Here is a 27,294-nt window from a genome sequence, read left to right on the forward strand (position 1 = left end):
ATATGCGCTTGCTTGTTTTTCTCATGCCTGTGTGCGTCAATCTTGCTCTTGTTCTCGTACACATGCTGTGGACACCATTCCTAGGACAGGACTGATAATGCCGACCAACCAGCATCTCTACATGTGTAAGAGACTATAATCGATACCTTACTGTGCATGATCTCACACTTGTTCTGTAAGTTTTAAGATTGGTGAAGAAAGCCTTCCAATGTATAACAATTCATACAGGTATGCTATAGTGTGCATAGACGTAAGGTTAAAAAATAGATTAGAAATGATGGCAAACACATGCAAAACATGAATCCTAAGTTGTTGACAAAGTGAAGTTTTATATGTTTTTTAATCAGACACTACACAACTGATAAAAAAGTAAAATATGTTTTTTATCTGTTCAAAAAAAGAATCAAAAAGAACAATTTAAGAAAACAAGAAGGTATATTTTAAAATGATATTTCAATATTCTGTTTATGAACAAAATATGCAAATGTTGATTATTCCCCTTCTCAGAAACATACAGGAATCAGTATTCTATTCAAAACCTGAATCATTTAAATGAAAAATAATAAATCATAGTACTTCAGCTATTTCAGATTAGCATCCAATAATCAGCATATCAATGTTGACACATTTTCTTCATAGAGTATGATTATGCAACACCCAGCATTATATTCTATGGCAATATTTTCCTGCAATAATCTGACACGCTGAATGTAAAGGAACCCACCTTAACTCCATTGTTAGGGTTATGTATAAGTCATCTTCATCGTTAAATATGTTTTTTAAAACTCCAACATCAATGGTTGGTCTCAGACATAATATGAATTATCGCTTTCCATCATCAAGATTATGTCAACTTTACACCCTAAGCTTCTGGCACGATATGAACTGCACACTTCTTCCCTCATTCGCAGTGGATGTAAACGGGTTTTTTTTATGTTAAAAATGCATATAAAGAGGTATTCCCAAACACATATGAGGGCAGCTCTAACAAAGAATCTCCATAAAGTATAACATATGATATTGCATTCTTAATGATTAGTTCCTTAAATCTAAGAGAATCAAAACACAAGTGATCTGTAAATCATATGTGGAAAGTACTGAGATTTTCTGAAACATAATATGCATCTTTTACAACATGGTTGTGTATTGGTAAATTTAAAATTACACACTTGTTATGTGATTTGGTCTTGGCTCATTGGATCATTGCCTTTTCCAATTCAACTGGCTTAGTCAATGTATCTGACTTAGGGGCCTATATGTCCATCAGCATCTGTGCTGCAACCAGCAGTGTTAGTGACAAGACTGCCAATGAGCCCACTGTGGGCCAAGGAGCACTGCCAGATGTCGATGTTGATTCTGAAATATTAGAAAAATCAGAGGTATTAGTTAAGGACATTCTGTGGAGTTAAAAAAGCACGCATAAAAGAAAGCTTCATCCCAACCTCATCTTTACTTTCCTATTTAAAAATGACAAGAGAATTACAAGTATGACATTGAAACACAAATTTGATTTTTAAATAGATTAATACTACTATCCATTCATTTCTTTATGTCACAACTTACGTGCAGAAACGCTTCCTGGTATAACATTCAAGGCAGTAGATTTGCTGAGCTCACTGCTGAACAGGGAAGTCGCATTAGTAGCTGAAGGAACTGAGTTTTTATCTCTGAACACAGCGGTCGTGTCGACAACCACTGACCCGCTCCTGCAGGGACAAAGACACAAAGGAAGACTTTTTAAAACTACATAGATACCAAAAATAGAGCATAATGCTGTTCAAAAAATTTAATTTTGTCTTACGTGAAGTTGTTTACAATGCAGCGGCTGTAGTCTGCTCCAAAAGCTGCATTTCCCGCAGTGTTTACCTGAAAGACAACTTAACTGTTAGCTTAAAAAAATACAACAAAAGTACTAATGGACATCTTACCAGACAGGATCTAGCTTTCTTATTGCCCTGCAAGGTAGGAGTGTTACTTAAGCTTGAAGAGAGTGGAGACTGAGCCCCACTGGGACCTGGGGCTTAACCTCACTTCTGGGATGTTGCTACCTTGCACCAAGTCAGCACAAAAGAAAACCTTCCAGTAGGTGCAAAAATCACTGTGTGATTAATGGAAATTAATATATTCACCACTTCAGGCGAGGCTTGGGAGTACAAATACAACAACAACTCAATAAATATAACTGCAATTTTTTATTTCTCAGAATTTTTAAGCAGCGGGATGATCTGGAAAATGTGTTTTGTTCTGTTTGGTGTGAATAACAGGTTCCATAAAAAAAATAATTATATTGGCTTAGATTTTTTTTCCAGTGAAAACAATGGTGACTGACTGCTTAAATATTCGATGCATATTTGAAAATTAAACTTCTGCACTTAAGTTCAGAAGATGCTTCTCTGTTTTATGTGCCCATGGAATGTTATTGTTAGAAAGTGAATTCAATTTATCACAATAAAATTTATGTTGTTAGTAGTACACTGTTGTAGAGCATAGACAGCTTACCTCTGTGACCACTGTTGCAGCCAAAGTCTTAAACGCTGCTGAGGATTGATCGGCGAGATCCGATGTGAATGTTTGGTTGAGCCTAAACACAAGGCTAAGGGTTCCCTCAGTGGATGAAGGAGGATCTGTTGATGCTGGAGAAGCTGTCGTAGAGCCGGCTGTAACAGGAGTCGCAGTGGAGGCTTCTGTAACTGGAGCCGCAGTGGAGGTTGCTGTAACGGGAGCCGCAGTGGAGGCTTCTGTAACTGGAGCCGCAGTGGAGGTGGCTGTAACGGGAGCCGCAGTGGAGGTGGCTGTAACTGGAGCCGCAGTGGAGGTGGCTGTAACTGGAGCCGCAGTGGAGGTGGCTGTAACTGGAGCCGCAGTGGAGGTGGCTGTAACGGGAGCCGCAGTGGAGGTGGCTGTAACTGGAGCCGCAGTGGAGGTGGCTGTAACGGGAGCCGCAGTGGAGGTGGCTGTAACTGGAGCCGCAGTGGAGGTGGCTGTAACGGGAGCCGCAGTGGAGGTGGCTGTAACTGGAGCCGCAGTGGAGGTGGCTGTAACGGGAGCCGCAGTGGAGGTGGCTGTACCAGGGGCCGCAGTGGAGGTGGCTGTAACGGGAGCTGCAGTGGAGGTGGCTGTAACGGGAGCCGCAGTGGAGGTGGCTGTAACGGGAGCCGCAGTGGAGGTGGCTGTACCAGGGGCCGCAGTGGAGGTGACTGTAATGGTGGGAGTTGTAGTTGGGGCAGTTATAGGTGCAACTGTTGTTGTAGCTGTTCCTACAAAAACAAAATTTAACTTCTTTTACCACGTGCAAGAACCTCGGGAACACAATATTGTAAAAAAAATAAAAAAATAAAATAAAATAAAATAATAAATAAATTATATAAAATAAATAAATAAATTAAATCATTAAATCAACTCTTACTTGTTGCAACAACACTTGATGTATTCACTGGAATGCTGATGGAACCATTGGTTGCTGCCTCTACCAGAGTATCTACCACAACACTTGTTTCTGGCACTGAGCTGGCATTGTTGAATATCAGCTGAGAATTCACCACGACTGAACCTTGACTGTAAGATGAAGTATTGTTACTATATTTACTGGTATCTGTTAGTTGTGACGCCTCAATATCACATGACACTTTATGAAGACCGAACTATAATTAAGCAAATGAACGATCAATTTTAGAAAAACATATATGATCAAAATAACAACAATGTCTCCAGATTTGTAGGTTAAGAAAACACATATTTAACTTTGCTAAGTTTCAATTAACACAGTGCTGTGCATACAGCTTTAATAATACGCACATTTGTTTTTCTAATGTTAGATAACGAAAACTGTCATATACCTGAAAGAGGTGATCTCAGATCGAAGGAAACGGTTTCCAAATCTCTTAGAAAAGACACCATCAAGCTGGAAAAATGAAATTAAAAAAACAGTTCAAGTAATATCTAAAAACAAGAAGGAGAGATGTGAGAGAATTGTTTTTGCCAGTCTATAATATCATTTGGTTATTCAGTCACCTGTTTTTATTTCATAACTTCATAATCTACATCTCTGCTGTCCATCTGTATGCTCATTTGTTTTATATGTTACTATACCAAACAGGCAAGACTTTGCATAGCATAATGGAGTTCCTTGCCCCTTAACCTAACCTTAACCAATACAATGAAATAACCCGTCACGTTACCCTTACAAACAAGTCTTGACCCTCAGACAGCCATTTAAATACCTCTCTGAAAATGAAGATTGGTCAAATGCCAATAACCACACACACACTCAAGCACACACACAAACACACACACACATTTCACATATATTTATTTAAAAATATACTATGCAAGTTTACAGTTATATAAGGATAATAACAAATGTTAATGTACTTACTTGTGTTGTTACATTATTTTCTAAATCCTTAAACTCTTGAGAGGATCGGTTTGAGAGTTGTGGTCTAAAGGTTTGCTGCAACCTGAATCCCAATGTGATCTTTGAGTCTTCGGGGACAGCTGTAGAGGCTGGAGCACCAGTTGTGATAACTGGTTGTGCTGATGTTACATTCACTGAAGGGGAGATTGGATTACTTAGAAGTATTCAAAATATTTATTACTACCAAATTATGCAAGTTTAAAGATACAAGAGCTGCATAAACTGCATCGACTTCACGTGATGTATGAGCGTGAGACTTTGCATTACCTGCTGGTGAGGTTGCATTAACAGGTGGTGAAGTTGTGTTGACTTGCGGTGAAGTGGCGTTCACTAGTGGGGATGTTGCGTTGACTGGCGGTGAGGTTGCATTGAGAGGTGGAGATGATGCATTGACTGGTTGTGAAGTGGTGTTGACTGGTGGTGATGTTGCATTGCCCGGTGGGGGTTGAGTTGGTGCCAACACAACTGAAAACAACAGTTATCAAAAGGGATTTTGTTGTATTTCTAAACAAATGTTTGTTATCATTTATTCTGTATGGGATTCCAATAATCATTTACAAAATATAAGATTTTGAATGATATCATGTCTTACCTGCTGCTGAAATAGATGATATGTTGACAGTGAGTGAAAAGTTAGAGCTGGAAGCAGCAGTCCTCAACGTTTCAACTACAGAACTGGCATTTGGTAGTGTAGTCACATTGTTGAATATCAGCTCAGCTTCTACCACAATGGATCCCTGTCTGTAAAAGAAGCATTTGTGAAAAGTAATGTTTAATGCCTTGATGTTATTTGGTTGTTGTGGTCATTATTGTTTAACTATGGCTAAGTGACAAGGGCTGATACAGATACAAAAATGAGTAATTTAAATGTATTCTACAAATCTGAACATGTTTGTAATACATGGTAAACCCTAATGGACAAATGAAAAAAGTACAGCACTTCTTTCAGTTTTCATCAATTATCAACAAAAAATTAATGTATTACCAAACAACTTTCTAATATGCGAAAGTAAGCAGTGTTTTATACCTGAAGCCTCTGATTTCAGTTCGATTGAACGCAGCTCCAAATTTTTCCGAATACACAGTGTTGAGCTGTGAATGAATATAAATGTTAATTTCAAAATATGTATTAATCAATGATAATAATAATATCATGCCAGAAATATTCCATGTTTTATTTTCTCTTCGACTTTATGTGAAAAGGTATTAGGCATTGTTGATGAAAAATGCAAAAATAGGCATTGTTGTTGAAAAATGCAAAAAAACGAACAAACATAGAAAAACATTACAAAGTATGCAAACTTACCACTGATGCAACTTGGCCTTTTAATGCCTGGAACTGTGGTGAGGATTGGTTACTAAGTTCTGCTGTAAAATTTTGCTGCAACCTAAATCCCAACTTGATTCTGGGCTCTGGTGGTGTTGCAACTGTTGTAGCTGGGGCTCCAATAGTGGTGACTCTTGGAGGTCTGGAGGTTCCATTTACAGGTGGAGAGCTCGTATTACCTGCAAAAAAGTATTCAAAAAATTAAGTCACATGAACAAATTGCACTTGGTGCCAGAGTTCTTATAATGACACATATTATAGCAACGTTTTTGTGTGGCAGTCATTTAAACTAAAAAACTATTAGATTTTCTTTGAGTGTAGGATTTGTATTACAGGTGGTGACATAGTGGAAATTGTTTGGAATGAGGACAAGGTGACTGGTGGTGCTGTTGCATTGACTGCTGCTAATGTTGCACCGATGGGTGGTGATGTTGCATTTATGGGTTGTGAGGTTGCATTGATGGGTGGTGCTGTTTCATTGATGGGTGGTAATGTTGCATTACCTGTTGGTGAGGTCACGTTAACTGATGGTGCTGTTGCATTGACTGGCTGTGATGTTACATTGATGGGTGGTGATGTTGCATTGACTGGTGGTGATGTTGTATTGATTGATGGTGAGGTTGATTTGAGGGGTGGTGATGTTGCATTAACTGGTAGTGAGTTTGCATTGATGGGTCGTGATGTGTTGACTAGTGGTGAGGTTGCATTGACAGATGGAGAGGTTGCATTGATGGGTGATAATGTTGTGTTACCTGGTGGTGATGTCATGATGACTGGTGGTGAGGTCATGTTGACTGGTGGTGAGGTCACATTAACTGGTGGTGAGGTCGCGTTTACTAGAGGCACTGTTGAATTGGCAGGTGGTGATGTTGCATTTACAGTTGGTAAGGTTGCGCTGACTGATGGCGAGCTTGTATTGATGGGTGGTGTTGTTGCATTGACTAGTGGTGATGTTGCATTGACAGTTGGTAATGTTGCGCTGACTGATGGTGAGGTTGCATTGATGGGTGGTGCTGTTGCATTGATGGATGGTGATGTTGTGTTGACTGGTGGTGAGGTGGCATTTACTGGGGGTGCTGTTGTATTAATGGGTGGTGATGTTGCATTGATTGACGGTGAGGTTGCACTGATGGGTGGTGATGTTGCATTGACTCTTGGGGATGTTGCATTGATGGGTGGTGATGCTGCATTGATTGGTGGTGAAGTTGCATTGATCTGTTGTGATGTTGTATCGACTGGTGGTGAGGTTGCATTACCTGATGGTGTGGTCATGTTGACTGGTGGTGAGGTCATGTTTACTGGTGGTGAGGTGGAGTTGACTGGAGGTGCTGTTGCATTGATGGGTGGTGATGTTGCATTGACTGGTGCTGAGGTCATGTTGACTGATGGTGAGGTCACATTGAGTGGTGGTGAGGTCATGTTGACTGGTGGTGATGTTGCACTGCCCGGTGGGGGTTGAGTTGGTGCCAAAACAACTGAAAAGAACAGTTACCAAAAGGGATTTTGTTGTATTTCTAAATAAATGCTTGTCATCATTTATTCTGTATGAGCTTCCAATAATCATTTGCAAAAGATAAGATTTTGAATGACATGATGTCTTACCGGCTGCCGAAATAGATGATGTGTTGACAGTAAGTGAAAAGTTAGAGCTGGAAGCAGCAGTCCTCAACGTTTCAACTACAGAACTGGCATTTGGTAGTGTAGTCACATTGTTGAATATCAGCTCAGCTTCTACCACAATGGATCCCTGTCTGTAAAATAAGCATTTGTGAAAAGTAATGTTTTAATGCCTTAATGTTGTCTGGCTGTTGTGGCCATTATTGTTTAACTATGGCTAAGTGACAAGGGCTGATACAGATACAAAAATGAGTAAATTAAATGTGTTCTACAAATCTGAACATGTTGGTAATATATGATAAACTCTAACAGACAAATGACAAAAGTACAGCACTTCTTTCAGTTTTCATCAGTTATCAACAAATAATCAATATATTACCAAACAACTTTCTAATATGCAAAAGCAAGCAGTGTTTTATACCTGAAGCCTCTGATTTCAGTTCGATTGAACGCAGCTCCAAATTTTTCCGAATACACAGTGTTGAGCTGTGAATGAATATAAATGTTAATTTCAAGATATTAATTAATTAATAATGATAACAATATCATGCCAGAAATATTCCATGTTTTCTTTTCTCTTCAGTTTTAGGTGACAAGGTACTAGGCATTCTTGTTGAAAAATGCAAGAAAAGTTAAAACTAAAAAAGAAAAATAATACAAACTATACAAACTTACCACTGATGAAACTTGGCCTTTTAATGCCTGGAACTGTGGTGAGGATTGGTTACTAAGTTCTGCTGTAAAATTTTGCTGCAACCTAAATCCCAACTTAATTCTGGGCTCTGGTGGTGTTGCAACTGTTGTAGCTGGGGCTCCATTAGTGGTGACTCTTGGTGGTCTGGTGGTTCCATTTACAGGTGGAGAGCTTGTATTACCTACAACAAGGATTCAAAAAAATTAAGTCAAATGAACAAACTGCACTTGGTACCAGAGTTCTTATAATGACACATATTATAGTAACTTTTTTGTGTGGCAGTTGTTTAAACTAAAAGCTATTAGATTTTTTTTTTTGAGTGTAGGACTTGTATTACAGGTTGTGACATAGTCAAATTTGTTTGGAATGAGGTCATGGTGACTCGTGGCGCTGTTGCACTGACTGCTGCTAATGTTGCACCGATGGGTGGAGATGTTGCATTTATGGGTCATGAGGTTGGATTGATGGGTGGTGCTGTTGCATTGATGGCTGGTAATGTTGCATTACCTGTTTGTGAGGTCACGTTAACTGATGGTGATGTGGTGTTTACTAGAGGTGCTGTTGCGTTGATGTGTGGTGCTGTTGCATTGATAGGTGGTGATGGTGGATTTATTGATGGGGAGGTTGCATTTATGGGTGGTGATGTTGCATTGACTGGTGGTGATGTTGTATTGATTGATGGTGAGGTTGATTTGAGGGGTGGTGATGTTGCATTGACTGGTCGTGAGTTTGCATTGATGGGTCGTGATGTGTTGACTAGTGGTGAGGTTGCATTGACAGATGGAGAGGTTGCATTGATGGGTGATTATGTTGTGTTACCTGGTGGTGATGTCATGATGACTGGTGGTGAGGTCATGTTGACTGGTGGTGAGGTCACATTAACTGGTGGTGAGGTCGCGTTTACTAGAGGCACTGTTGCATTTACAGTTGGTAAGGTTGCGCTGACTGATGGTGAGCTTGTATTGATGGGTGGTGTTGTTGCATTGACTGATGGCGAGGTTGCATTGATGGGTGGTGGTGTTGCATTGATGGATGGTGATGTTGTGTTGACTGGTGGTGAGGTTGCATTGACAGATTGAAAAGTTGCACTGATGGTTGGTGATGTTGTATTACCTGTTGGTGAGGTCATGATGACTGGTGATGATGTCATGTTAACTGGTGGTGAGCTCATGTTGAATGGTGGTGAGGTGGCATTTACTGGGGGTGCTGTTGTATTGATGGGTGGTGATGTTGCATTGATTGACGGTGATGTTGCACTGATGGGTGGTGCTGTTGCATTGATGGATGGTGATGTTGTGTTGACTGGTGGTGAGGTTACATTGACAGATTGTAAAGTTGCACTGATGGTTGGTGATGTTGTATTACCTGTTGGTGAGGTCATGATGACTGGTGATGATGTCATGTTAACTGGTGGTGAGCTCATGTTGACTGGTGGTGAGGTGGCATTTACTGGGGGTGCTGTTGTATTGATGGGTGGTGATGCTGCATTGATTGGTGGTGAAGTTGCATTGATCTGTTGTGATGTTGCATTGACTGGTGGTGAGGTTGCGTTACCTGATGGTGTGGTCATGTTGACTGGTGGTGAGGTCATGTTTACTGGCGGTGAGGTGGAGTTGACTGGAGGTGCTGTTGCATTGATGGGTGGTGATGTTGCATTGACTGGTGCTGAGGTCATGTTGACTGATGGTGAGGTCACATTGAGTGGTGCTAAAGTCATGTTGACTGGTGGTGATGTTGCATTGCCCGGTGGGGGTTGAGTTGGTGCCAAAACAACTGAAAATAAGAGTTACCAAAAGGGATTCTGTTGTATTTCTAAATAAATGCTTGTCATCATTTATGCTGTATGAGCTTCCAATAATCATTTGCAAAAGATAAGATTTTGAATGATATGATGTCTTACCGGCTGCCGAAATAGATGATGTGTTGACAGTAAGTGAAAAGTTAGAGCTGGAAGCAGCAGTCCTCAACGTTTCAACTACAGAACTGGCATTTGGTAGTGTAGTCACATTGTTGAATATCAGCTCAGCTTCTACCACAATGGATCCCTGTCTGTAAGAGAAGCATTTGTGAAAAGTAATGTTTTAATGCCTTAATGTTATTTGGCTGTTGTGGCCATTATTGTTTAATTATGGCTAAATGACAAGGGATGATACAGATACAAAAATGAGTAAATTAAATGTATTCTACGAATCTGAACATGTTTGTAATAAATGATAAACCCTAAAAGAGAAATGAAAAAAGTACAGCACTTGTTTCAGTTTTCATCAATTATCAACAAAAAAAAATCAAACAACTTTCTAATATGCGGAAGCAAGCAGTGTTTTATACCTGAAGCCTCTGATTTCAGTTCGATTGAACGCAGCTCCAAATTTTTCCAAATAGACAGTGTTGAGCTGTGAATGAATATGAATGTTAATTTCAAGATATTAATTAATTCATAGTAATAATAATAATGTCATGCCAGAAATATTCCATGTTTTCTCTTCTCTTCAATTTTAGGTGAAAAGGTATTAGGCATTCTTATTGAAAAATGTAAGAAAAAAAAAACTAAAAAAGAAAAAGTATACAGTAGTACACAAGTACACAAACTTACCGCTGATGCAACTTGGCCTTTCAATGCCTGGAACTGTGGTGAGGACTGGTTACTAAGTTCTGCTGTAAAATTTTGCTGCAACCTAAATCCCAATTTAATTCTGGGCTTGGGTGGTGTTGCTACTGTTGTAGCTGGGGCTTCAATAGTGGTGATTCTTGGTGGTCTGGAGGTTCCATTTACAGGTGGAGAGCTCGTATTGCCTACAAAAAAGGATTCAAAAAAATTAAGTCAAATGAACAAACTGCAATTGGTGCCAGAGTTCTTATAATGACACATTGTAGTAACTTTATTGTTTGGCACTCATTTAAACTAAAAAGTATTAATCTTTTTTCTTGAGCATAGGATTTGTATTGCAGGTGGTGACATAGTGGAAATTGTTTGGAATGAGGTCATGGTGACTGGTGGTGCTGTTGCATTGACTGCTGCTAATGTTGCACCAATGGGTGGTGATGTTGCATTTATGGGTCGTGAGGTTGCATTGATGGGTGGTGCTGTTGCATTGATGGGTGGTAATGTTGCATTACCTGTTGGTGAGGTTAACTGATGGTGATGTGATATTTACTAGAGGTGCTGTTGCATTGCTAAGTGGTACTGTTGCATTGACTGGCTGTGAAGTTGCATTGATGGGTAGTGATGTTGCATTGATGGGTGGTAATGTTGCATTGATGGGTGGTAATGTTGCATTACCTGTTGGTGAGGTCATGATGACTGGTGGTGAGGTCACATTAACTGATGGTGAGGTCACATTAACTGATGGTGATGTGGCGTTTAGTAGAGGTGCTGTTGCATTGACGGGTGGTGTTGTTACACTGACTGCCCTTAATGTTGCATTGATGGGTGGTGATGTTGCGTTACCTGTTGGTGAGGTCATGATGACTGATGGTGAGGTCACGTTAACTGATGGTGATGTGGCGTTTACTAGAGGTGCTGTTGCATCGATGGGTGGTGTTGTTGCATAGATGGGTGGTGATGTTGCATTTATTGATGGGGAGGTTGCATTTATGGGTGGTGATGTTGCATTGACTGCTACTAATGTTGCATTGATGGGTGGTGATGTTGCATTGACTGCTGCTAATGTTGCATTGATGGGTGGTGATGTTGCATTTATGAGTGGTGATGTTGTGTTGACTGGTGGTGAGGTTGCATTGATAGGTCCTGAGGTTGCGTTTATGAGTATTGATATTGTGTTAGCCATTGGTGATGTCATGTTGACTGGTGGTGAGGTCACATTAACTGGTGGTGAGCTCGTGTTTACTAGAGGCACTGTTGCATTGACGGGCGTTGATGTTGCATTGACAGTTGGTAAGGTTGCGCTGACTGATGGTGAGGTTGCATTGATGGGTGGTGTTGTTGTATTGACTTGTGGTGATGCTGCATTGACAGTTGGTAAGGTTGTACTGACTGATGGTGAGGTTGCATTGATGGGTGGTGATGTTGTGTTGACTGGTGGTGAGGTCATGATGACTAGTGGTGAGGTAAAGTTGACTGGTCGTGAGATCATGTTTAATGGTGGTGAGGTTATGTTGACTGGTGGTGAAGTTGCATTCACTGGAGGTGCTGTTGCATTGATGGGTGGTGATGTTGCATTTATTGATGGGGAGGTTGCAATTATGGGTGGTGATGTTGCGTTGACTGGTCGTGAGCTTGCATTGATGGGTGGTGATGTTGCATTGATGGGTGGTGATGTTGCATTGACTGCTGCAAATGTTGCATTGATGGGTGGTGATGTTGCGTTACCTGTTGGTGAGGTCATGATGACTACTGGTGAGGTCAAGTTGACTGGTGGTGAGGTCAAGTGGACTTGTGGTGAAGTTGCATTTACTGGAGGTGCTGTTGCATTGATGGGTGGTGAAGTTGCATTGATGGGTAGTGATGTTGCATTTATTGAAGGGGAGGTTGCATTTATGGGTGGTGATGTTGCGTTGACTGGTCGTGGGCTTGCATTGATGGATGGTGATGTTGCATTGACTACTGCTAATGTTGCATTGATGGGTCGTGATGTTGTGCTGACTGGTGGTGAGATTGCATTGACAGATGGTGAGGTTGCATTGATGGGTGGTGATGTTGCGTTACCTGTTGGTGAGGTCATGATGACCAGTGGTGAGGTCAGGTTGACTGGTGGTGAGGTCGTGTTGACTGGTGGTGAAGTTGTGTTTACTGGAGGTGCTGTTGCATTGATGCGTGGTGCTGTTGCATTGATAGGTGGTGATGTTGCATTTATTGATGGGGAGGTTGCATTTATGAGTGGTGATGTTGCACTGAATGGTCGTGAGCTTGCCTTGATGGGTGGTGATGTTGTATTGACAGCTGCCAATGTTGCATTGACGGGTTGTGATGTTGTGTTGACTGTTGGTGTGGATCCATTGACAGGTGTTAAGGTTGCATTGATTGAAGGTGAGGTTGCCTTGATTGGTGGTGCTGTTGCGTTGATAGGTGGTGATGTTGCATTGACAGGTGGTGATGTTGCATTGACTGCTGCTAATGTTGCACTGATGGGTTGTGATGTTGCGTTGATAGGTGGTGATGCTGGATTGATAGGTCCTGAGGTTGCATTTATGAGTGGTGATGTTGTGTTGACTGGTGGTGAGCTTGCATTGATAGGTCCTGAGGTTGCATTTATGAGTGGTGATGTTGTGTTAGCTGTTGGTGATGTCATAATGACTGGTGGTGAGGTCACATTAACTGGTGGTGAGCTTGTGTTGACTAGATGCACTGTTGCATTGACGGGCATTGATGTTGCATTGACAGGCATTGATGTTGCATTGACAGTTGGTAAGGTTGCGCTGACTGACGGTGAGGTTGCACTGATGGGTGGTGTTGTTGCATTGACTCGTGGTGATGTTGCATTGGCAGTTGGTAAGGTTGTACTGACTGATGGCGAGGTTGCATTGATGGGTGGTGATGTTGCATTGATGGGTGGTGATGCTGCATTGATTGGTGGTAAAGTTGCATTGATCTGTTGTGATGTTGCATTGACTGGTGGTGAGGTTGCGTTACCTGATGGTGTGGTCATGTTTACTGGTGGTGAGGTGACGTTGACTGGAGTTGCTGTTGCATTGATGCTTGGTGATGTTGCAATGACTGGTGCTGAGGTCATGTTGACAGGTGGTGAGGTCACATTGAGTGGTGGTGAGGTCATGTCGACTGGTGGGGATGTTACGCTGACTGGCGGGGGTTGAGTTGGTGCCAAAACAACTGAAAATAAGAGTTACCAAAAGGGATTTTGTTGTATTTCAAAAAAAAAATGCTTGTCATCATCTATTCTGTATGAGCGTCCAATAACCACTTACAAGACATAAGATTTTCAATGATATGATGTCTTACCGGCTGCCGAAATAGATGATGTGTTGACAGTGAGTGAAAAGTTCGAGCTGGAAGCAGCAGTCCTCAACGTTTCAGTTACAGAACTGGCATTTGGTAGTGTAGTCACATTGTTGAATATCAGCTCAGCCTCTACCACAACGGATCCCTGTCTGTAACAGAAGTTTTTGTGAAAAGTAATGTTTAAATGCTGTGATGTTATTTGGCTGTTGTGGCCATTGTTGTTTAAATATGGCAAAATGACAAGGAGTAATATAGTTATCAAAAATGAATAATTTAAATGTATTCTACAAATCTGAACATGTTTGTAATAAATGACAAACCCTAACAGACAAATGAAGAAAGTACAGCACTTCTCTTAGTTTTCATCAGTAATCAACAAAAAATCAATACATTACCAACCAACTTTCTAATATGCGAAAGCAAGCAGTGTTTTATACCTGAAGCCTCTGATTTCAGTTCGATTGAACGCAGCTCCAAATTTTTCCGAATAGACAGTGTTGAGCTGTGAATAAATATAAATGTTAATTTTTAAGGTATTTATTAATTAATAATAATAATGATATCATGCCAGAAATATTCCATGTTTTCTCTTCTCTTCGACTTCATGTGAAAAGATATTAGGCATTGTTGTTGAAAAATGGAAGGAAAAAAAAAAAAGGAAAACAATACAAATTACACAAACTTACCGCTGATGCAACTTGGCCTTTCAATGCCTGGAACTGTGGTGAGGACTGGTTACTAAGTTCTGCTGTAAATGGTTGCTGCAACCTAAATCCCAACTTAATTCTGGGCTCTGGTGGTGTTGCAACTGTTGTAGCTGGGGCTTCAATAGTGGTGACTCTTGGTGGTCTGGAGGTTCCATTTACAGGTGGGGAGCTCGTATTACCTACAAAAAAGTATTCAAAAAAATTAAGCCCAATGAACAAATTGCAGTTAGTGCCACAGTTGTTATACAGACACAGATCAAAGCAACTTTTTTGTGGCAGTCATTTAAATTAAAAACTATTAGATTTTTTTTGAGAGTAGGATTTATATTACAGGTGGTGACATAGTGGAAATTGTTTGGAATGAGGTCATGTTGAGCGGTGGTGCTGTTGCATTGACTAATGCTAATGTTGCATCAATGGGTGGTGATGTTGCATTTACGGGTCGTGAGGTTGCATTGATGGGTGGTAATGTTGCATTACCTGTTGGTGAGGTCATGATGACTGGTGGTGAGGTCATGTTAACTGATGGTGATGAGGCGTTTACTAGAGGTGCTGTTGCACTGATGGGTGGTGATGTTGCGTTGACTGGTTGTGAGCTTGCATTGATGGGTGGTGATGTTGTATTGACAGCTGCTAATGTTGCATTGATGGGTCGTGATGTCGTGTTGACTGGTGGTGAGATTGCATTGACAGATGGTGAGGTTGTATTGATGGGTGGTGATGTTGCGTTACCTGTTGGTGAGGTCATGATGACTAGTGGTGAGGTCAGGTTGACTGGTGGTGAGGTCGTGTTGACTGGTGGTGAAGTTGCGTTTACTGGAGGTGCTGTTGCATTGATAGGTGATGATGTTGCATTTTTTGATGGGGAGGTTGCATTTATGGGTGGTGATGTTGTATTGACAGCTGCTAATGTTGCATTGATGGGTCGTGATGTTGTGTTGACTCTTGGTGTGGATCCATTGACAGGTGTTAAGGCTGCGTTGATTGATGATGAGGTTGCCTTGATTGGTGGTGCTGTTGCATTGATAGGTGGTGATGTTGCATTGACAGGTGGTGATGTTGCATTGACTGCTGCTAATGTTGCACTGATGGGTTGTGATGTTGCGTTGATAGGTGGTGATGTTGGATTGATAGGTCCTGAGGTTGCATTTATGAGTGGTGATGTTGCATTGACTGGTGGTGAGGTTGCATTGATGGGTGGTGATGTTGCATTGACTCTTGGTGATGTTGCATTGATGGGTGGTGATGCTGCATTGATTGGTGGTGAAGTTGCATTGATCTGTTGTGATGTTGCATTGACTGGTGGTGAGGTTGCGTTACCTGATGGTGTGGTCATGTTGACTGGTGGTGAGGTGGCGTTGACTGGAGTTGCCGTTGCATTGATGCGTGGTGATGTTGCAATGACTGGTGCTGAGGTCATGTTGACAGGTGGTGAGGTCACATTGAGTAGTGGTGAGGTCACATTGAGTAGTGGTGAGGTCATGTCGACTGGTGGGGATGTTGCGTTGACTGGCGGGGGTTGAGTTGGTGCCAAAACAACTGAAAATAAGAGTTACCAAAAGGGATTTTGTTGTATCTCTAAAAAAAATGCTTGTCATCATCTATTCTGTATGAGCGTCCAATAACCACTTACAAGACATAAGATTTTCAATGATATGATGTCTTACCGGCTGCCGAAATAGATGATGTGTTGACAGTGAGTGAAAAGTTCGAGCTGGAAGCAGCAGTCCTCAACGTTTCAGTTACAGAACTGGCATTTGGTAGTGTAGTCACTTCGTTGAATATCAGCTCAGCCTCTACCACAACGGATCCCTGTCTGTAACAGAAGTTTTTGTGAAAAGTAATGTTTAAATGCTGTGATGTTATTTGGCTGTTGTGGCCATTGTTGTTTAAATATGGCAAAATGACAAGGAGTAATATAGAGGGTTATATACAAAAATGAATAATTTAAATGTATTCTACAAATCTGAACATGTCTGTAATATATGATAAACCGTAACAGACAAATGAAGAAAGTACAGCACTGCCCTTAGTTTTCATCAGTAATCAACAAAAATCAATACATTACCAACCAACTTTCTAATATGCGAAAGCAAGCAGTGTTTTATACCTGAAGCCTCTGATTTCAGTTCGATTGAACGCAGCTCCAAATTTTTCCGAATAGACAGTGTTGAGCTGTGAATAAATATAAATGTTAATTTTTAAGGTATTTATTAATTAATAATAATAATGATATCATGCCAGAAATATTCCATGTTTTCTCTTCTCTTCGACTTCATGTGAAAAGATATTAGGCATTGTTGTTGAAAAATGGAAGGAAAAAAAAAAAGGAAAACAATACAAATTACACAAACTTACCGCTGATGCAACTTGGCCTTTCAATGCCTGGAACTGTGGTGAGGACTGGTTACTAAGTTCTGCTGTAAATGGTTGCTGCAACCTAAATCCCAACTTAATTCTGGGCTCTGGTGGTGTTGCAACTGTTGTAGCTGGGGCTTCAATAGTGGTGACTCTTGGTGGTCTGGAGGTTCCATTTACAGGTGGGGAGCTCGTATTACCTACAAAAAAGTATTCAAAAAAATTAAGCCCAATGAACAAATTGCAGTTAGTGCCACAGTTGTTATACAGACACAGATCATAGCAACTTTTTTGTGGCAGTCATTTAAATTAAAAACTATTAGATTTTTTTTGAGAGTAGGATTTATATTACAGGTGGTGACATAGTGGAAATTGTTTGGAATGAGGTCATGTTGAGCGGTGGTGCTGTTGCATTGACTAATGCTAATGTTGCATCAATGGGTGGTGATGTTGCATTTACGGGTCGTGAGGTTGCATTGATGGGTGGTAATGTTGCATTACCTGTTGGTGAGGTCATGATGACTGGTGGTGAGGTCATGTTAACTGATGGTGATGAGGCGTTTACTAGAGGTGCTGTTGCACTGATGGGTGGTGATGTTGCGTTGACTGGTTGTGAGCTTGCATTGATGGGTGGTGATGTTGCATTGACTACTGCTAATGTTGCATTCATGGGTCGTGATGTTGTGTTGACTGGTGGTGAGATTGCATTGACAGATGGTGAGGTTGCATTGATGGGTGGTGATGTTGTGTTAGCTGTTGGTGAGGTCATGATGACTAGTGGTGAGGTCAAGTTGACTGGTGGTGAGGTCATGTTGACTGGTGGTGAAGTTGCATTTAATGGAGGTGCTGTTGCATTGACTGGTGGTGATTTTGCATTGATGTGTGGTGATGTTACACTGACTGATGGTGAGGATGAATTGATGGGTGGTGATGTTGCATTGACAGCTGCTAATGTTGCATTGATGGGTCGTGATGTGTTGACTGGTGGTGAGATTGCATTGACAGATGGTGAGGTTGCATTGATAGGCGGTGTTGTTGCGTTAGCTGTTGGTGAGGTCATGATGACTAGTGGTGAGGTCAAGTTGACTGGTGGTGAGGTCATGTTGACTGGTGGTGAAGTTGCATTCACTGGAGGTGCTGTTGCATTGATGCGTAGTGCTGTTGCATTGATGGGTGGTGATTTTGCACTTATTGATGGGGAGGTTGCATTTATGGGTTGTGATGTTGCGTTGACTGGTCGTGAGCTTGCATTGATGGGTGGTGATGTTGCATTGATGGGTGGTGATGTTGCATTGACTACTGCTAATGTTGCATTGATGGGTCGTGATGTTGTGTTGACTGGTGGTGAGATTGCATTGACAGATGGTGAGGTTGCATTGATGGGTGGTGATGTTGCGTTACCTGTTGGTGAGGTCATGATGACTAGTGGTGAGGTCAGGTTGACTGGTGGTGAGGTCGTGTTGACTGGTGGTGAAGTTGCGTTTACTGGAGGTGCTGTTGCATTGATGCGTGGTGCTGTTGCATTGATAGGTGGTGATGTTGCATTTATTGATGGGGAGGTTGCATTTATGGGTGGTGATGTTGCATTGACTGGTTGTGAGCTTGCCTTGATGTGTGGTGATGTTGTATTGACAGCTGCTAATGTTGTATTGATGGGTCGTGATGTCGTGTTGACTGGTGGTGAGATTGCATTGACAGATGGTGAGGTTGTATTGATGGGTGGTGATGTTGCGTTACCTGTTGGTGAGGTCATGATGACTAGTGGTGAGGTCAGGTTGACTGGTGGTGAGGTCGTGTTGACTGGTGGTGAAGTTGCGTTTACTGGAGGTGCTGTTGCATTGATGAATGGTGCTGTTGCATTGATAGGTGATGATGTTGCATTGACTGGTTGTGAGCTTGCCTTGATGGGTGGTGATGTTGTATTGACAGCTGCTAATGTTGCATTGATGGGTCGTGATGTTGTGTTGACTCTTGGTGTGGATCCATTGACAGGTGTTAAGGTTGCGTTGATTGATGGTGAGGTTGCCTTGATTGGTGGTGCTGTTGCATTGATAGGTGGTGATGTTGCATTGACAGGTGGTGATGTTGCATTGACTGCTGCTAATGTTGCACTGATGGGTTGTGATGTTGCGTTGATAGGTGGTGATGTTGGATTGATAGGTCCTGAGGTTGCATTTATGAGTGGTGATGTTGTTTTGACTGGTGGTGAGGTTGCATTGATAGGTCCTGAGGTTGCATTTATGAGTGGTGATGTTGTGTTAGCTGTTGGTGATGTCATGATGACTGGTGGTGAGGTCATGTTGACTGGTGGTGAGGTCACATTAACTGGTGGTGAGCTCGTGTTTACTAGAGACACTGTTGCATTGACGGGCGTTGATGTTGCATTGACAGTTGGTAAGGTTGTGCTGACTGATGGTGAGGTTGAATTGATGGGTGGTGTTGTTGCATTGACTCGTGGTGATGTTGCATTGGATGTTGGTAAAGTTGTACTGACTGATGGCGAGGTTGCATTGATGGGTGGTGATGTTGCATTGACTGGTGGTGAGGTTGCATTGACTCTTGGTGATGTTGCATTGACTCTTGGTGATGTTGCATTGATGGGTGGTGATGCTGCATTGATTGGTGGTGAAGTTGCATTGATCTGTTGTGATGTTGCATTGACTGGTGGTGAGGTTGCGTTACCTGATGGTGTGGTCATGTTGACTGGTGGTGAGGTGGCGTTGACTGGAGTTGCCGTTGCATTGATGCGTGGTGATGTTGCAATGACTGGTGCTGAGGTCATGTTGACAGGTGGTGAGGTCACATTGAGTAGTGGTGAGGTCATGTCGACTGGTGGGGATGTTGCGTTGACTGGCGGGGGTTGAGTTGGTGCCAAAACAACTGAAAATAAGAGTTACCAAAAGGGATTTTGTTGTATCTCTAAAAAAAATGCTTGTCATCATCTATTCTGTATGAGCGTCCAATAACCACTTACAAGAGATAAGATTTTCAATGATATGATGTCTTACCGGCTGCCGAAATAGATGATGTGTTGACAGTGAGTGAAAAGTTAGAGCTGGAAGCAGCAGTCCTCAACGTTTCAGTTACAGAACTGGCATTTGGTAGTGTAGTCACTTTGTTGAATATCAGCTCAGCCTCTACCACAACGGATCCCTGTCTGTAACAGAAGTTTTTGTAATGTTTAAATGCTGTAATGTTATTTGGCTGTTGTGGCCATTGTTGTTTAAATATGGCAAAATGACAAGGAGTAATATAGTTATCAAAAATGAATAATTTGAATGTATTCTATAAATCTGAACATGTCTGTAATATATGATAAACCGTAACAGACAAATGAAGAAAGTACAGCGATTCTCTTAGTTTTCATCAGTAATCAACAAAAAATCAATACATTACCAACCAACTTTCTAATATGCGAAAGTAAGCAGTGTTTTATACCTGAAGCCTCTGATTTCAGTTCGATTGAACGCAGCTCCAAATTTTTCCGAATAGACAGTGTTGAGCTGTGAATAAATATGAATGTTAATTTTTAAGGTATTTATTGATTCATTAATAATAATGATATCATGCCAGAAATATTCCGTGTTTTCTCTTCTCTTCGACTTTATGTGAAAAGGTATTAGGCATTGTTGTTGAAAAATGCAAAGAAAAAAAAAGAAAGAAAAACAACACAAATTACACAAACTTACCGCTGATGCAACTTGGCCTTTCAATGCTTGGAACTGTGGTGAGGACTGGTTACTAAGTTCTGCTGTAAATGGTTTCTGCAACCTAAATCCCAACTTAATTCTGGGCTCTGGTGGTGTTGCAACTGTTGTAGCTGGGGCTTCAATAGTGGTGACTCTTGATGGTCTGGAGGTTCCATTTACAGGTGGAGAGCTCATATTACCTACAAAAAAGTATTCAGAAAAATTAAGCACAATGAACAAATTGCACTTGGTGCCACAGTTCTTATAATGACACAGATCATAGCAACTTTTTTGTGGCAGTCATTTAAATTAAAAACTATTAGATTTTTTTTTGAGAGTAGGATTTGTATTACAGGTGGTGACATAGTGGAAATTGTTTGGAATGAGGTCATGGTGACCGGTGGTGCTGTTGCATTGACTAATGCTAATGTTGCATCAATGGGTGGTGATGTTGCATTTATGGGTCGTGAGGTTGCATTGATGGGTGGTAATGTTGTATTACCTGTTGGTGAGGTCATGATGACTGCAGGTGAGGTCATGTTAACTGATGGTGATGCGGCGTTTACTAGAGGTGCTGTTGCATTGATGGGTGGTGATGTTGCATTTATTGATGGGGGGGTTGCATTTATGGTTGGTGATGTTGCATTGACTGCTGCTAATGTTGCATTGATGGGTGGTGATGTTGTGTTGACTGGTGATGAGATTGCATTGACAGATGGTGAGGTTGCATTGATGGGTGGTGATGTTGCGTTACCTGCTGGTGAGGTCATAATGACTACTGGTGAGGTCAAGTTGACTGGTGGTGAGGTCAAGTTGACTGGTGGTGAAGTTGCATTTACTGGAGGTGCTGTTGCATTGATGCGTGGTGCTGTTGCATTGATCGGTAGTGATGTTGCATTTATTGAAGGGGAGGTTGCATTTATGGGTGGTGATGTTGCGTTGACTGGTCGTGGGCTTACATTGATGGGTGGTGATGTTGCATTGACTGCTGCTAATGTTGCATTGATGGGTCGTGATGTTGTGTTGACTGGTGGTGAGATTGCATTGACAGATGGTGAGGTTGCATTGATGGGTGGTGATGTTGTGTTACCTGTTGGTGAGGTCATGATGACTAGTGGTGAGGTCAGGTTGACTGGTGGTGAGGTCGTGTTTACTGGTGGTGAAGTTGCGTTTACTGGAGGTGCTGTTGCATTTATTGACGGTGACGTTGCACTGATGGGTGGTGATGTTGCATTGACTGGTCGTGAGCTTGCCTTGATGGGTGGTGATGTTGTATTGACAGCTGCTAATGTTGCATTGATGGGTCGTGATGTTGTGTTGACTCTTGGTGTGGATCCATTGACAGGTGTTAAGGTTGCGTTGATTGATGGTGAGGTTGCCTTGATTGGTGGTGCTGTTGCATTGATAGGTGGTGATGTTGCATTGACAGGTGGTGATGTTGCATTGACTGCTGCTAATGTTGCACTGATGGGTTGTGATGTTGCGTTGATAGGTGGTGATGTTGGATTGATAGGTCCTGAGGTTGCATTTATGAGTGGTGATGTTGTTTTGACTGGTGGTGAGGTTGCATTGATAGGTCCTGAGGTTGCATTTATGAGTGGTGATGTTGTGTTAGCTGTTGGTGATGTCATGATGACTGGTGGTGAGGTCATGTTGACTGGTGGTGAGGTCACATTAACTGGTGGTGAGCTCGTGTTTACTAGAGACACTGTTGCATTGACGGGCGTTGATGTTGCATTGACAGTTGGTAAGGTTGTGCTGACTGATGGTGAGGTTGAATTGATGGGTGGTGTTGTTGCATTGACTCGTGGTGATGTTGCATTGGATGTTGGTAAAGTTGTACTGACTGATGGCGAGGTTGCATTGATGGGTGGTGATGTTGCATTGACTGGTGGTGAGGTTGCATTGATGGGTGGTGATGTTGCATTGACTCTTGGTGATGTTGCATTGATGGGTGGTGATGCTGCATTGATTGGTGGTGAAGTTGCATTGATCTGTTGTGATGTTGCATTGACTGGTGGTGAGGTTGCGTTACCTGATGGTGTGGTCATGTTGACTGGTGGTGAGGTGGCGTTGACTGGAGTTGCCGTTGCATTGATGCGTGGTGATGTTGCAATGACTGGTGCTGAGGTCATGTTGACAGGTGGTGAGGTCACATTGAGTAGTGGTGAGGTCATGTCGACTGGTGGGGATGTTGCGTTGACTGGCGGGGGTTGAGTTGGTGCCAAAACAACTGAAAATAAGAGTTACCAAAAGGGATTTTGTTGTATCTCTAAAAAAAATGCTTGTCATCATCTATTCTGTATGAGCGTCCAATAACCACTTACAAGAGATAAGATTTTCAATGATATGATGTCTTACCGGCTGCCGAAATAGATGATGTGTTGACAGTGAGTGAAAAGTTAGAGCTGGAAGCAGCAGTCCTCAACGTTTCAGTTACAGAACTGGCATTTGGTAGTGTAGTCACTTTGTTGAATATCAGCTCAGCCTCTACCACAACGGATCCCTGTCTGTAACAGAAGTTTTTGTAATGTTTAAATGCTGTAATGTTATTTGGCTGTTGTGGCCATTGTTGTTTAAATATGGCAAAATGACAAGGAGTAATATAGTTATCAAAAATGAATAATTTGAATGTATTCTATAAATCTGAACATGTCTGTAATATATGATAAACCGTAACAGACAAATGAAGAAAGTACAGCGATTCTCTTAGTTTTCATCAGTAATCAACAAAAAATCAATACATTACCAACCAACTTTCTAATATGCGAAAGTAAGCAGTGTTTTATACCTGAAGCCTCTGATTTCAGTTCGATTGAACGCAGCTCCAAATTTTTCCGAATAGACAGTGTTGAGCTGTGAATAAATATGAATGTTAATTTTTAAGGTATTTATTGATTCATTAATAATAATGATATCATGCCAGAAATATTCCGTGTTTTCTCTTCTCTTCGACTTTATGTGAAAAGGTATTAGGCATTGTTGTTGAAAAATGCAAAGAAAAAAAAAGAAAGAAAAACAACACAAATTACACAAACTTACCGCTGATGCAACTTGGCCTTTCAATGCTTGGAACTGTGGTGAGGACTGGTTACTAAGTTCTGCTGTAAATGGTTTCTGCAACCTAAATCCCAACTTAATTCTGGGCTCTGGTGGTGTTGCAACTGTTGTAGCTGGGGCTTCAATAGTGGTGACTCTTGATGGTCTGGAGGTTCCATTTACAGGTGGAGAGCTCATATTACCTACAAAAAAGTATTCAGAAAAATTAAGCACAATGAACAAATTGCACTTGGTGCCACAGTTCTTATAATGACACAGATCATAGCAACTTTTTTGTGGCAGTCATTTAAATTAAAAACTATTAGATTTTTTTTTGAGAGTAGGATTTGTATTACAGGTGGTGACATAGTGGAAATTGTTTGGAATGAGGTCATGGTGACCGGTGGTGCTGTTGCATTGACTAATGCTAATGTTGCATCAATGGGTGGTGATGTTGCATTTATGGGTCGTGAGGTTGCATTGATGGGTGGTAATGTTGTATTACCTGTTGGTGAGGTCATGATGACTGCAGGTGAGGTCATGTTAACTGATGGTGATGCGGCGTTTACTAGAGGTGCTGTTGCATTGATGGGTGGTGATGTTGCATTGATCGGTAGTGATGTTGCATTTATTGAAGGGGAGGTTGCATTTATGGGTGGTGATGTTGCGTTGACTGGTCGTGGGCTTACATTGATGGGTGGTGATGTTGCATTGACTGCTGCTAATGTTGCATTGATGGGTCGTGATGTTGTGTTGACTGGTGGTGAGATTGCATTGACAGATGGTGAGGTTGCATTGATGGGTGGTGATGTTGTGTTACCTGTTGGTGAGGTCATGATGACTAGTGGTGAGGTCAGGTTGACTGGTGGTGAGGTCGTGTTTACTGGTGGTGAAGTTGCGTTTACTGGAGGTGCTGTTGCATTTATTGACGGTGACGTTGCACTGATGGGTGGTGATGTTGCATTGACTGGTCGTGAGCTTGCCTTGATGGGTGGTGATGTTGTATTGACAGCTGCTAATGTTGCATTGATGGGTCGTGATGTTGTGTTGACTCTTGGTGTGGATCCATTGACAGGTGTTAAGGTTGCGTTGATTGATGGTGAGGTTGCCTTGATTGGTGGTGCTGTTGCATTGATAGGTGGTGATGTTGCATTGACAGGTGGTGATGTTGCATTGACTGCTGCTAATGTTGCACTGATGGGTTGTGATGTTGCGTTGATAGGTGGTGATGTTGGATTGATAGGTCCTGAGGTTGCATTTATGAGTGGTGATGTTGTTTTGACTGGTGGTGAGGTTGCATTGATAGGTCCTGAGGTTGCATTTATGAGTGGTGATGTTGTGTTAGCTGTTGGTGATGTCATGATGACTGGTGGTGAGGTCATGTTGACTGGTGGTGAGGTCACATTAACTGGTGGTGAGCTCGTGTTTACTAGAGACACTGTTGCATTGACGGGCGTTGATGTTGCATTGACAGTTGGTAAGGTTGTGCTGACTGATGGTGAGGTTGAATTGATGGGTGGTGTTGTTGCATTGACTCGTGGTGATGTTGCATTGGATGTTGGTAAAGTTGTACTGACTGATGGCGAGGTTGCATTGATGGGTGGTGATGTTGCATTGACTGGTGGTGAGGTTGCATTGACTCTTGGTGATGTTGCATTGACTCTTGGTGATGTTGCATTGATGGGTGGTGATGCTGCATTGATTGGTGGTGAAGTTGCATTGATCTGTCGTGATGTTGCATTGACTGGTGGTGAGGTTGCGTTACCTGATGGTGTGGTCATGTTGACTGGTGGTGAGGTGGCGTTGACTGGAGTTGCCGTTGCATTGATGCGTGGTGATGTTGCAATGACTGGTGCTGAGGTCATGTTGACAGGTGGTGAGGTCACATTGAGTAGTGGTGAGGTCATGTCGACTGGTGGGGATGTTGCGTTGACTGGCGGGGGTTGAGTTGGTGCCAAAACAACTGAAAATAAGAGTTACCAAAAGGGATTTTGTTGTATCTCTAAAAAAAATGCTTGTCATCATCTATTCTGTATGAGCGTCCAATAACCACTTACAAGAGATAAGATTTTCAATGATATGATGTCTTACCGGCTGCCGAAATAGATGATGTGTTGACAGTGAGTGAAAAGTTAGAGCTGGAAGCAGCAGTCCTCAACGTTTCAGTTACAGAACTGGCATTTGGTAGTGTAGTCACTTTGTTGAATATCAGCTCAGCCTCTACCACAACGGATCCCTGTCTGTAACAGAAGTTTTTGTAATGTTTAAATGCTGTAATGTTATTTGGCTGTTGTGGCCATTGTTGTTTAAATATGGCAAAATGACAAGGAGTAATATAGTTATCAAAAATGAATAATTTGAATGTATTCTATAAATCTGAACATGTCTGTAATATATGATAAACCGTAACAGACAAATGAAGAAAGTACAGCGATTCTCTTAGTTTTCATCAGTAATCAACAAAAAATCAATACATTACCAACCAACTTTCTAATATGCGAAAGTAAGCAGTGTTTTATACCTGAAGCCTCTGATTTCAGTTCGATTGAACGCAGCTCCAAATTTTTCCGAATAGACAGTGTTGAGCTGTGAATAAATATGAATGTTAATTTTTAAGGTATTTATTGATTCATTAATAATAATGATATCATGCCAGAAATATTCCGTGTTTTCTCTTCTCTTCGACTTTATGTGAAAAGGTATTAGGCATTGTTGTTGAAAAATGCAAAGAAAAAAAAAGAAAGAAAAACAACACAAATTACACAAACTTACCGCTGATGCAACTTGGCCTTTCAATGCTTGGAACTGTGGTGAGGACTGGTTACTAAGTTCTGCTGTAAATGGTTTCTGCAACCTAAATCCCAACTTAATTCTGGGCTCTGGTGGTGTTGCAACTGTTGTAGCTGGGGCTTCAATAGTGGTGACTCTTGATGGTCTGGAGGTTCCATTTACAGGTGGAGAGCTCATATTACCTACAAAAAAGTATTCAGAAAAATTAAGCACAATGAACAAATTGCACTTGGTGCCACAGTTCTTATAATGACACAGATCATAGCAACTTTTTTGTGGCAGTCATTTAAATTAAAAACTATTAGATTTTTTTTTGAGAGTAGGATTTGTATTACAGGTGGTGACATAGTGGAAATTGTTTGGAATGAGGTCATGGTGACCGGTGGTGCTGTTGCATTGACTAATGCTAATGTTGCATCAATGGGTGGTGATGTTGCATTTATGGGTCGTGAGGTTGCATTGATGGGTGGTAATGTTGTATTACCTGTTGGTGAGGTCATGATGACTGCAGGTGAGGTCATGTTAACTGATGGTGATGCGGCGTTTACTAGAGGTGCTGTTGCATTGATGGGTGGTGATGTTGCATTTATTGATGGGGGGGTTGCATTTATGGTTGGTGATGTTGCATTGACTGCTGCTAATGTTGCATTGATGGGTGGTGATGTTGTGTTGACTGGTGATGAGATTGCATTGACAGATGGTGAGGTTGCATTGATGGGTGGTGATGTTGCGTTACCTGCTG

At 41.6% G+C, this 27,294-nt stretch overlaps 1 protein-coding gene across 1 annotated transcript in view; it reads right to left on the bottom strand.

The window, feature by feature from the left end:
• Positions 1–415: 415 nt before the first annotated feature.
• The window catches only part of LOC119028537 (mucin-19-like), a 47,673-nt gene continuing 20,794 nt past the window's right edge, over positions 416–27,294 (bottom strand). Inside the window, exons 29-67 of the mRNA XM_037114697.1 lie at positions 26,535–26,734; positions 26,284–26,348; positions 25,854–26,002; positions 25,528–25,725; positions 23,766–23,965; positions 23,515–23,579; positions 23,085–23,233; positions 22,759–22,956; positions 20,724–20,923; positions 20,473–20,537; positions 20,043–20,191; positions 19,717–19,914; positions 17,035–17,234; positions 16,787–16,851; positions 16,344–16,492; positions 15,997–16,215; positions 14,656–14,855; positions 14,407–14,471; positions 13,970–14,118; positions 13,643–13,840; positions 10,646–10,845; positions 10,381–10,445; positions 9,953–10,101; positions 9,607–9,825; positions 8,034–8,233; positions 7,780–7,844; positions 7,344–7,492; positions 6,998–7,216; positions 5,721–5,920; positions 5,442–5,506; positions 5,007–5,155; positions 4,682–4,879; positions 4,376–4,548; positions 3,837–3,901; positions 3,407–3,555; positions 2,500–3,257; positions 1,802–1,866; positions 1,564–1,706; positions 416–1,356 (exon numbers count right to left, since the gene is read on the bottom strand). Coding sequence (XP_036970592.1) covers positions 1,253–1,356; positions 1,564–1,706; positions 1,802–1,866; positions 2,500–3,257; positions 3,407–3,555; positions 3,837–3,901; positions 4,376–4,548; positions 4,682–4,879; positions 5,007–5,155; positions 5,442–5,506; positions 5,721–5,920; positions 6,998–7,216; positions 7,344–7,492; positions 7,780–7,844; positions 8,034–8,233; positions 9,607–9,825; positions 9,953–10,101; positions 10,381–10,445; positions 10,646–10,845; positions 13,643–13,840; positions 13,970–14,118; positions 14,407–14,471; positions 14,656–14,855; positions 15,997–16,215; positions 16,344–16,492; positions 16,787–16,851; positions 17,035–17,234; positions 19,717–19,914; positions 20,043–20,191; positions 20,473–20,537; positions 20,724–20,923; positions 22,759–22,956; positions 23,085–23,233; positions 23,515–23,579; positions 23,766–23,965; positions 25,528–25,725; positions 25,854–26,002; positions 26,284–26,348; positions 26,535–26,734 — 6,416 coding nt within the window. The 3' untranslated portion in view covers positions 416–1,252. The remainder of the gene's footprint in view (positions 1,357–1,563; positions 1,707–1,801; positions 1,867–2,499; positions 3,258–3,406; positions 3,556–3,836; positions 3,902–4,375; positions 4,549–4,681; positions 4,880–5,006; positions 5,156–5,441; positions 5,507–5,720; positions 5,921–6,997; positions 7,217–7,343; positions 7,493–7,779; positions 7,845–8,033; positions 8,234–9,606; positions 9,826–9,952; positions 10,102–10,380; positions 10,446–10,645; positions 10,846–13,642; positions 13,841–13,969; positions 14,119–14,406; positions 14,472–14,655; positions 14,856–15,996; positions 16,216–16,343; positions 16,493–16,786; positions 16,852–17,034; positions 17,235–19,716; positions 19,915–20,042; positions 20,192–20,472; positions 20,538–20,723; positions 20,924–22,758; positions 22,957–23,084; positions 23,234–23,514; positions 23,580–23,765; positions 23,966–25,527; positions 25,726–25,853; positions 26,003–26,283; positions 26,349–26,534; positions 26,735–27,294) is intronic.

This window comes from Acanthopagrus latus, chromosome 1, assembly GCF_904848185.1.
Source record: "Acanthopagrus latus isolate v.2019 chromosome 1, fAcaLat1.1, whole genome shotgun sequence".
Classification (NCBI taxonomy): domain Eukaryota; kingdom Metazoa; phylum Chordata; class Actinopteri; order Spariformes; family Sparidae; genus Acanthopagrus; species Acanthopagrus latus.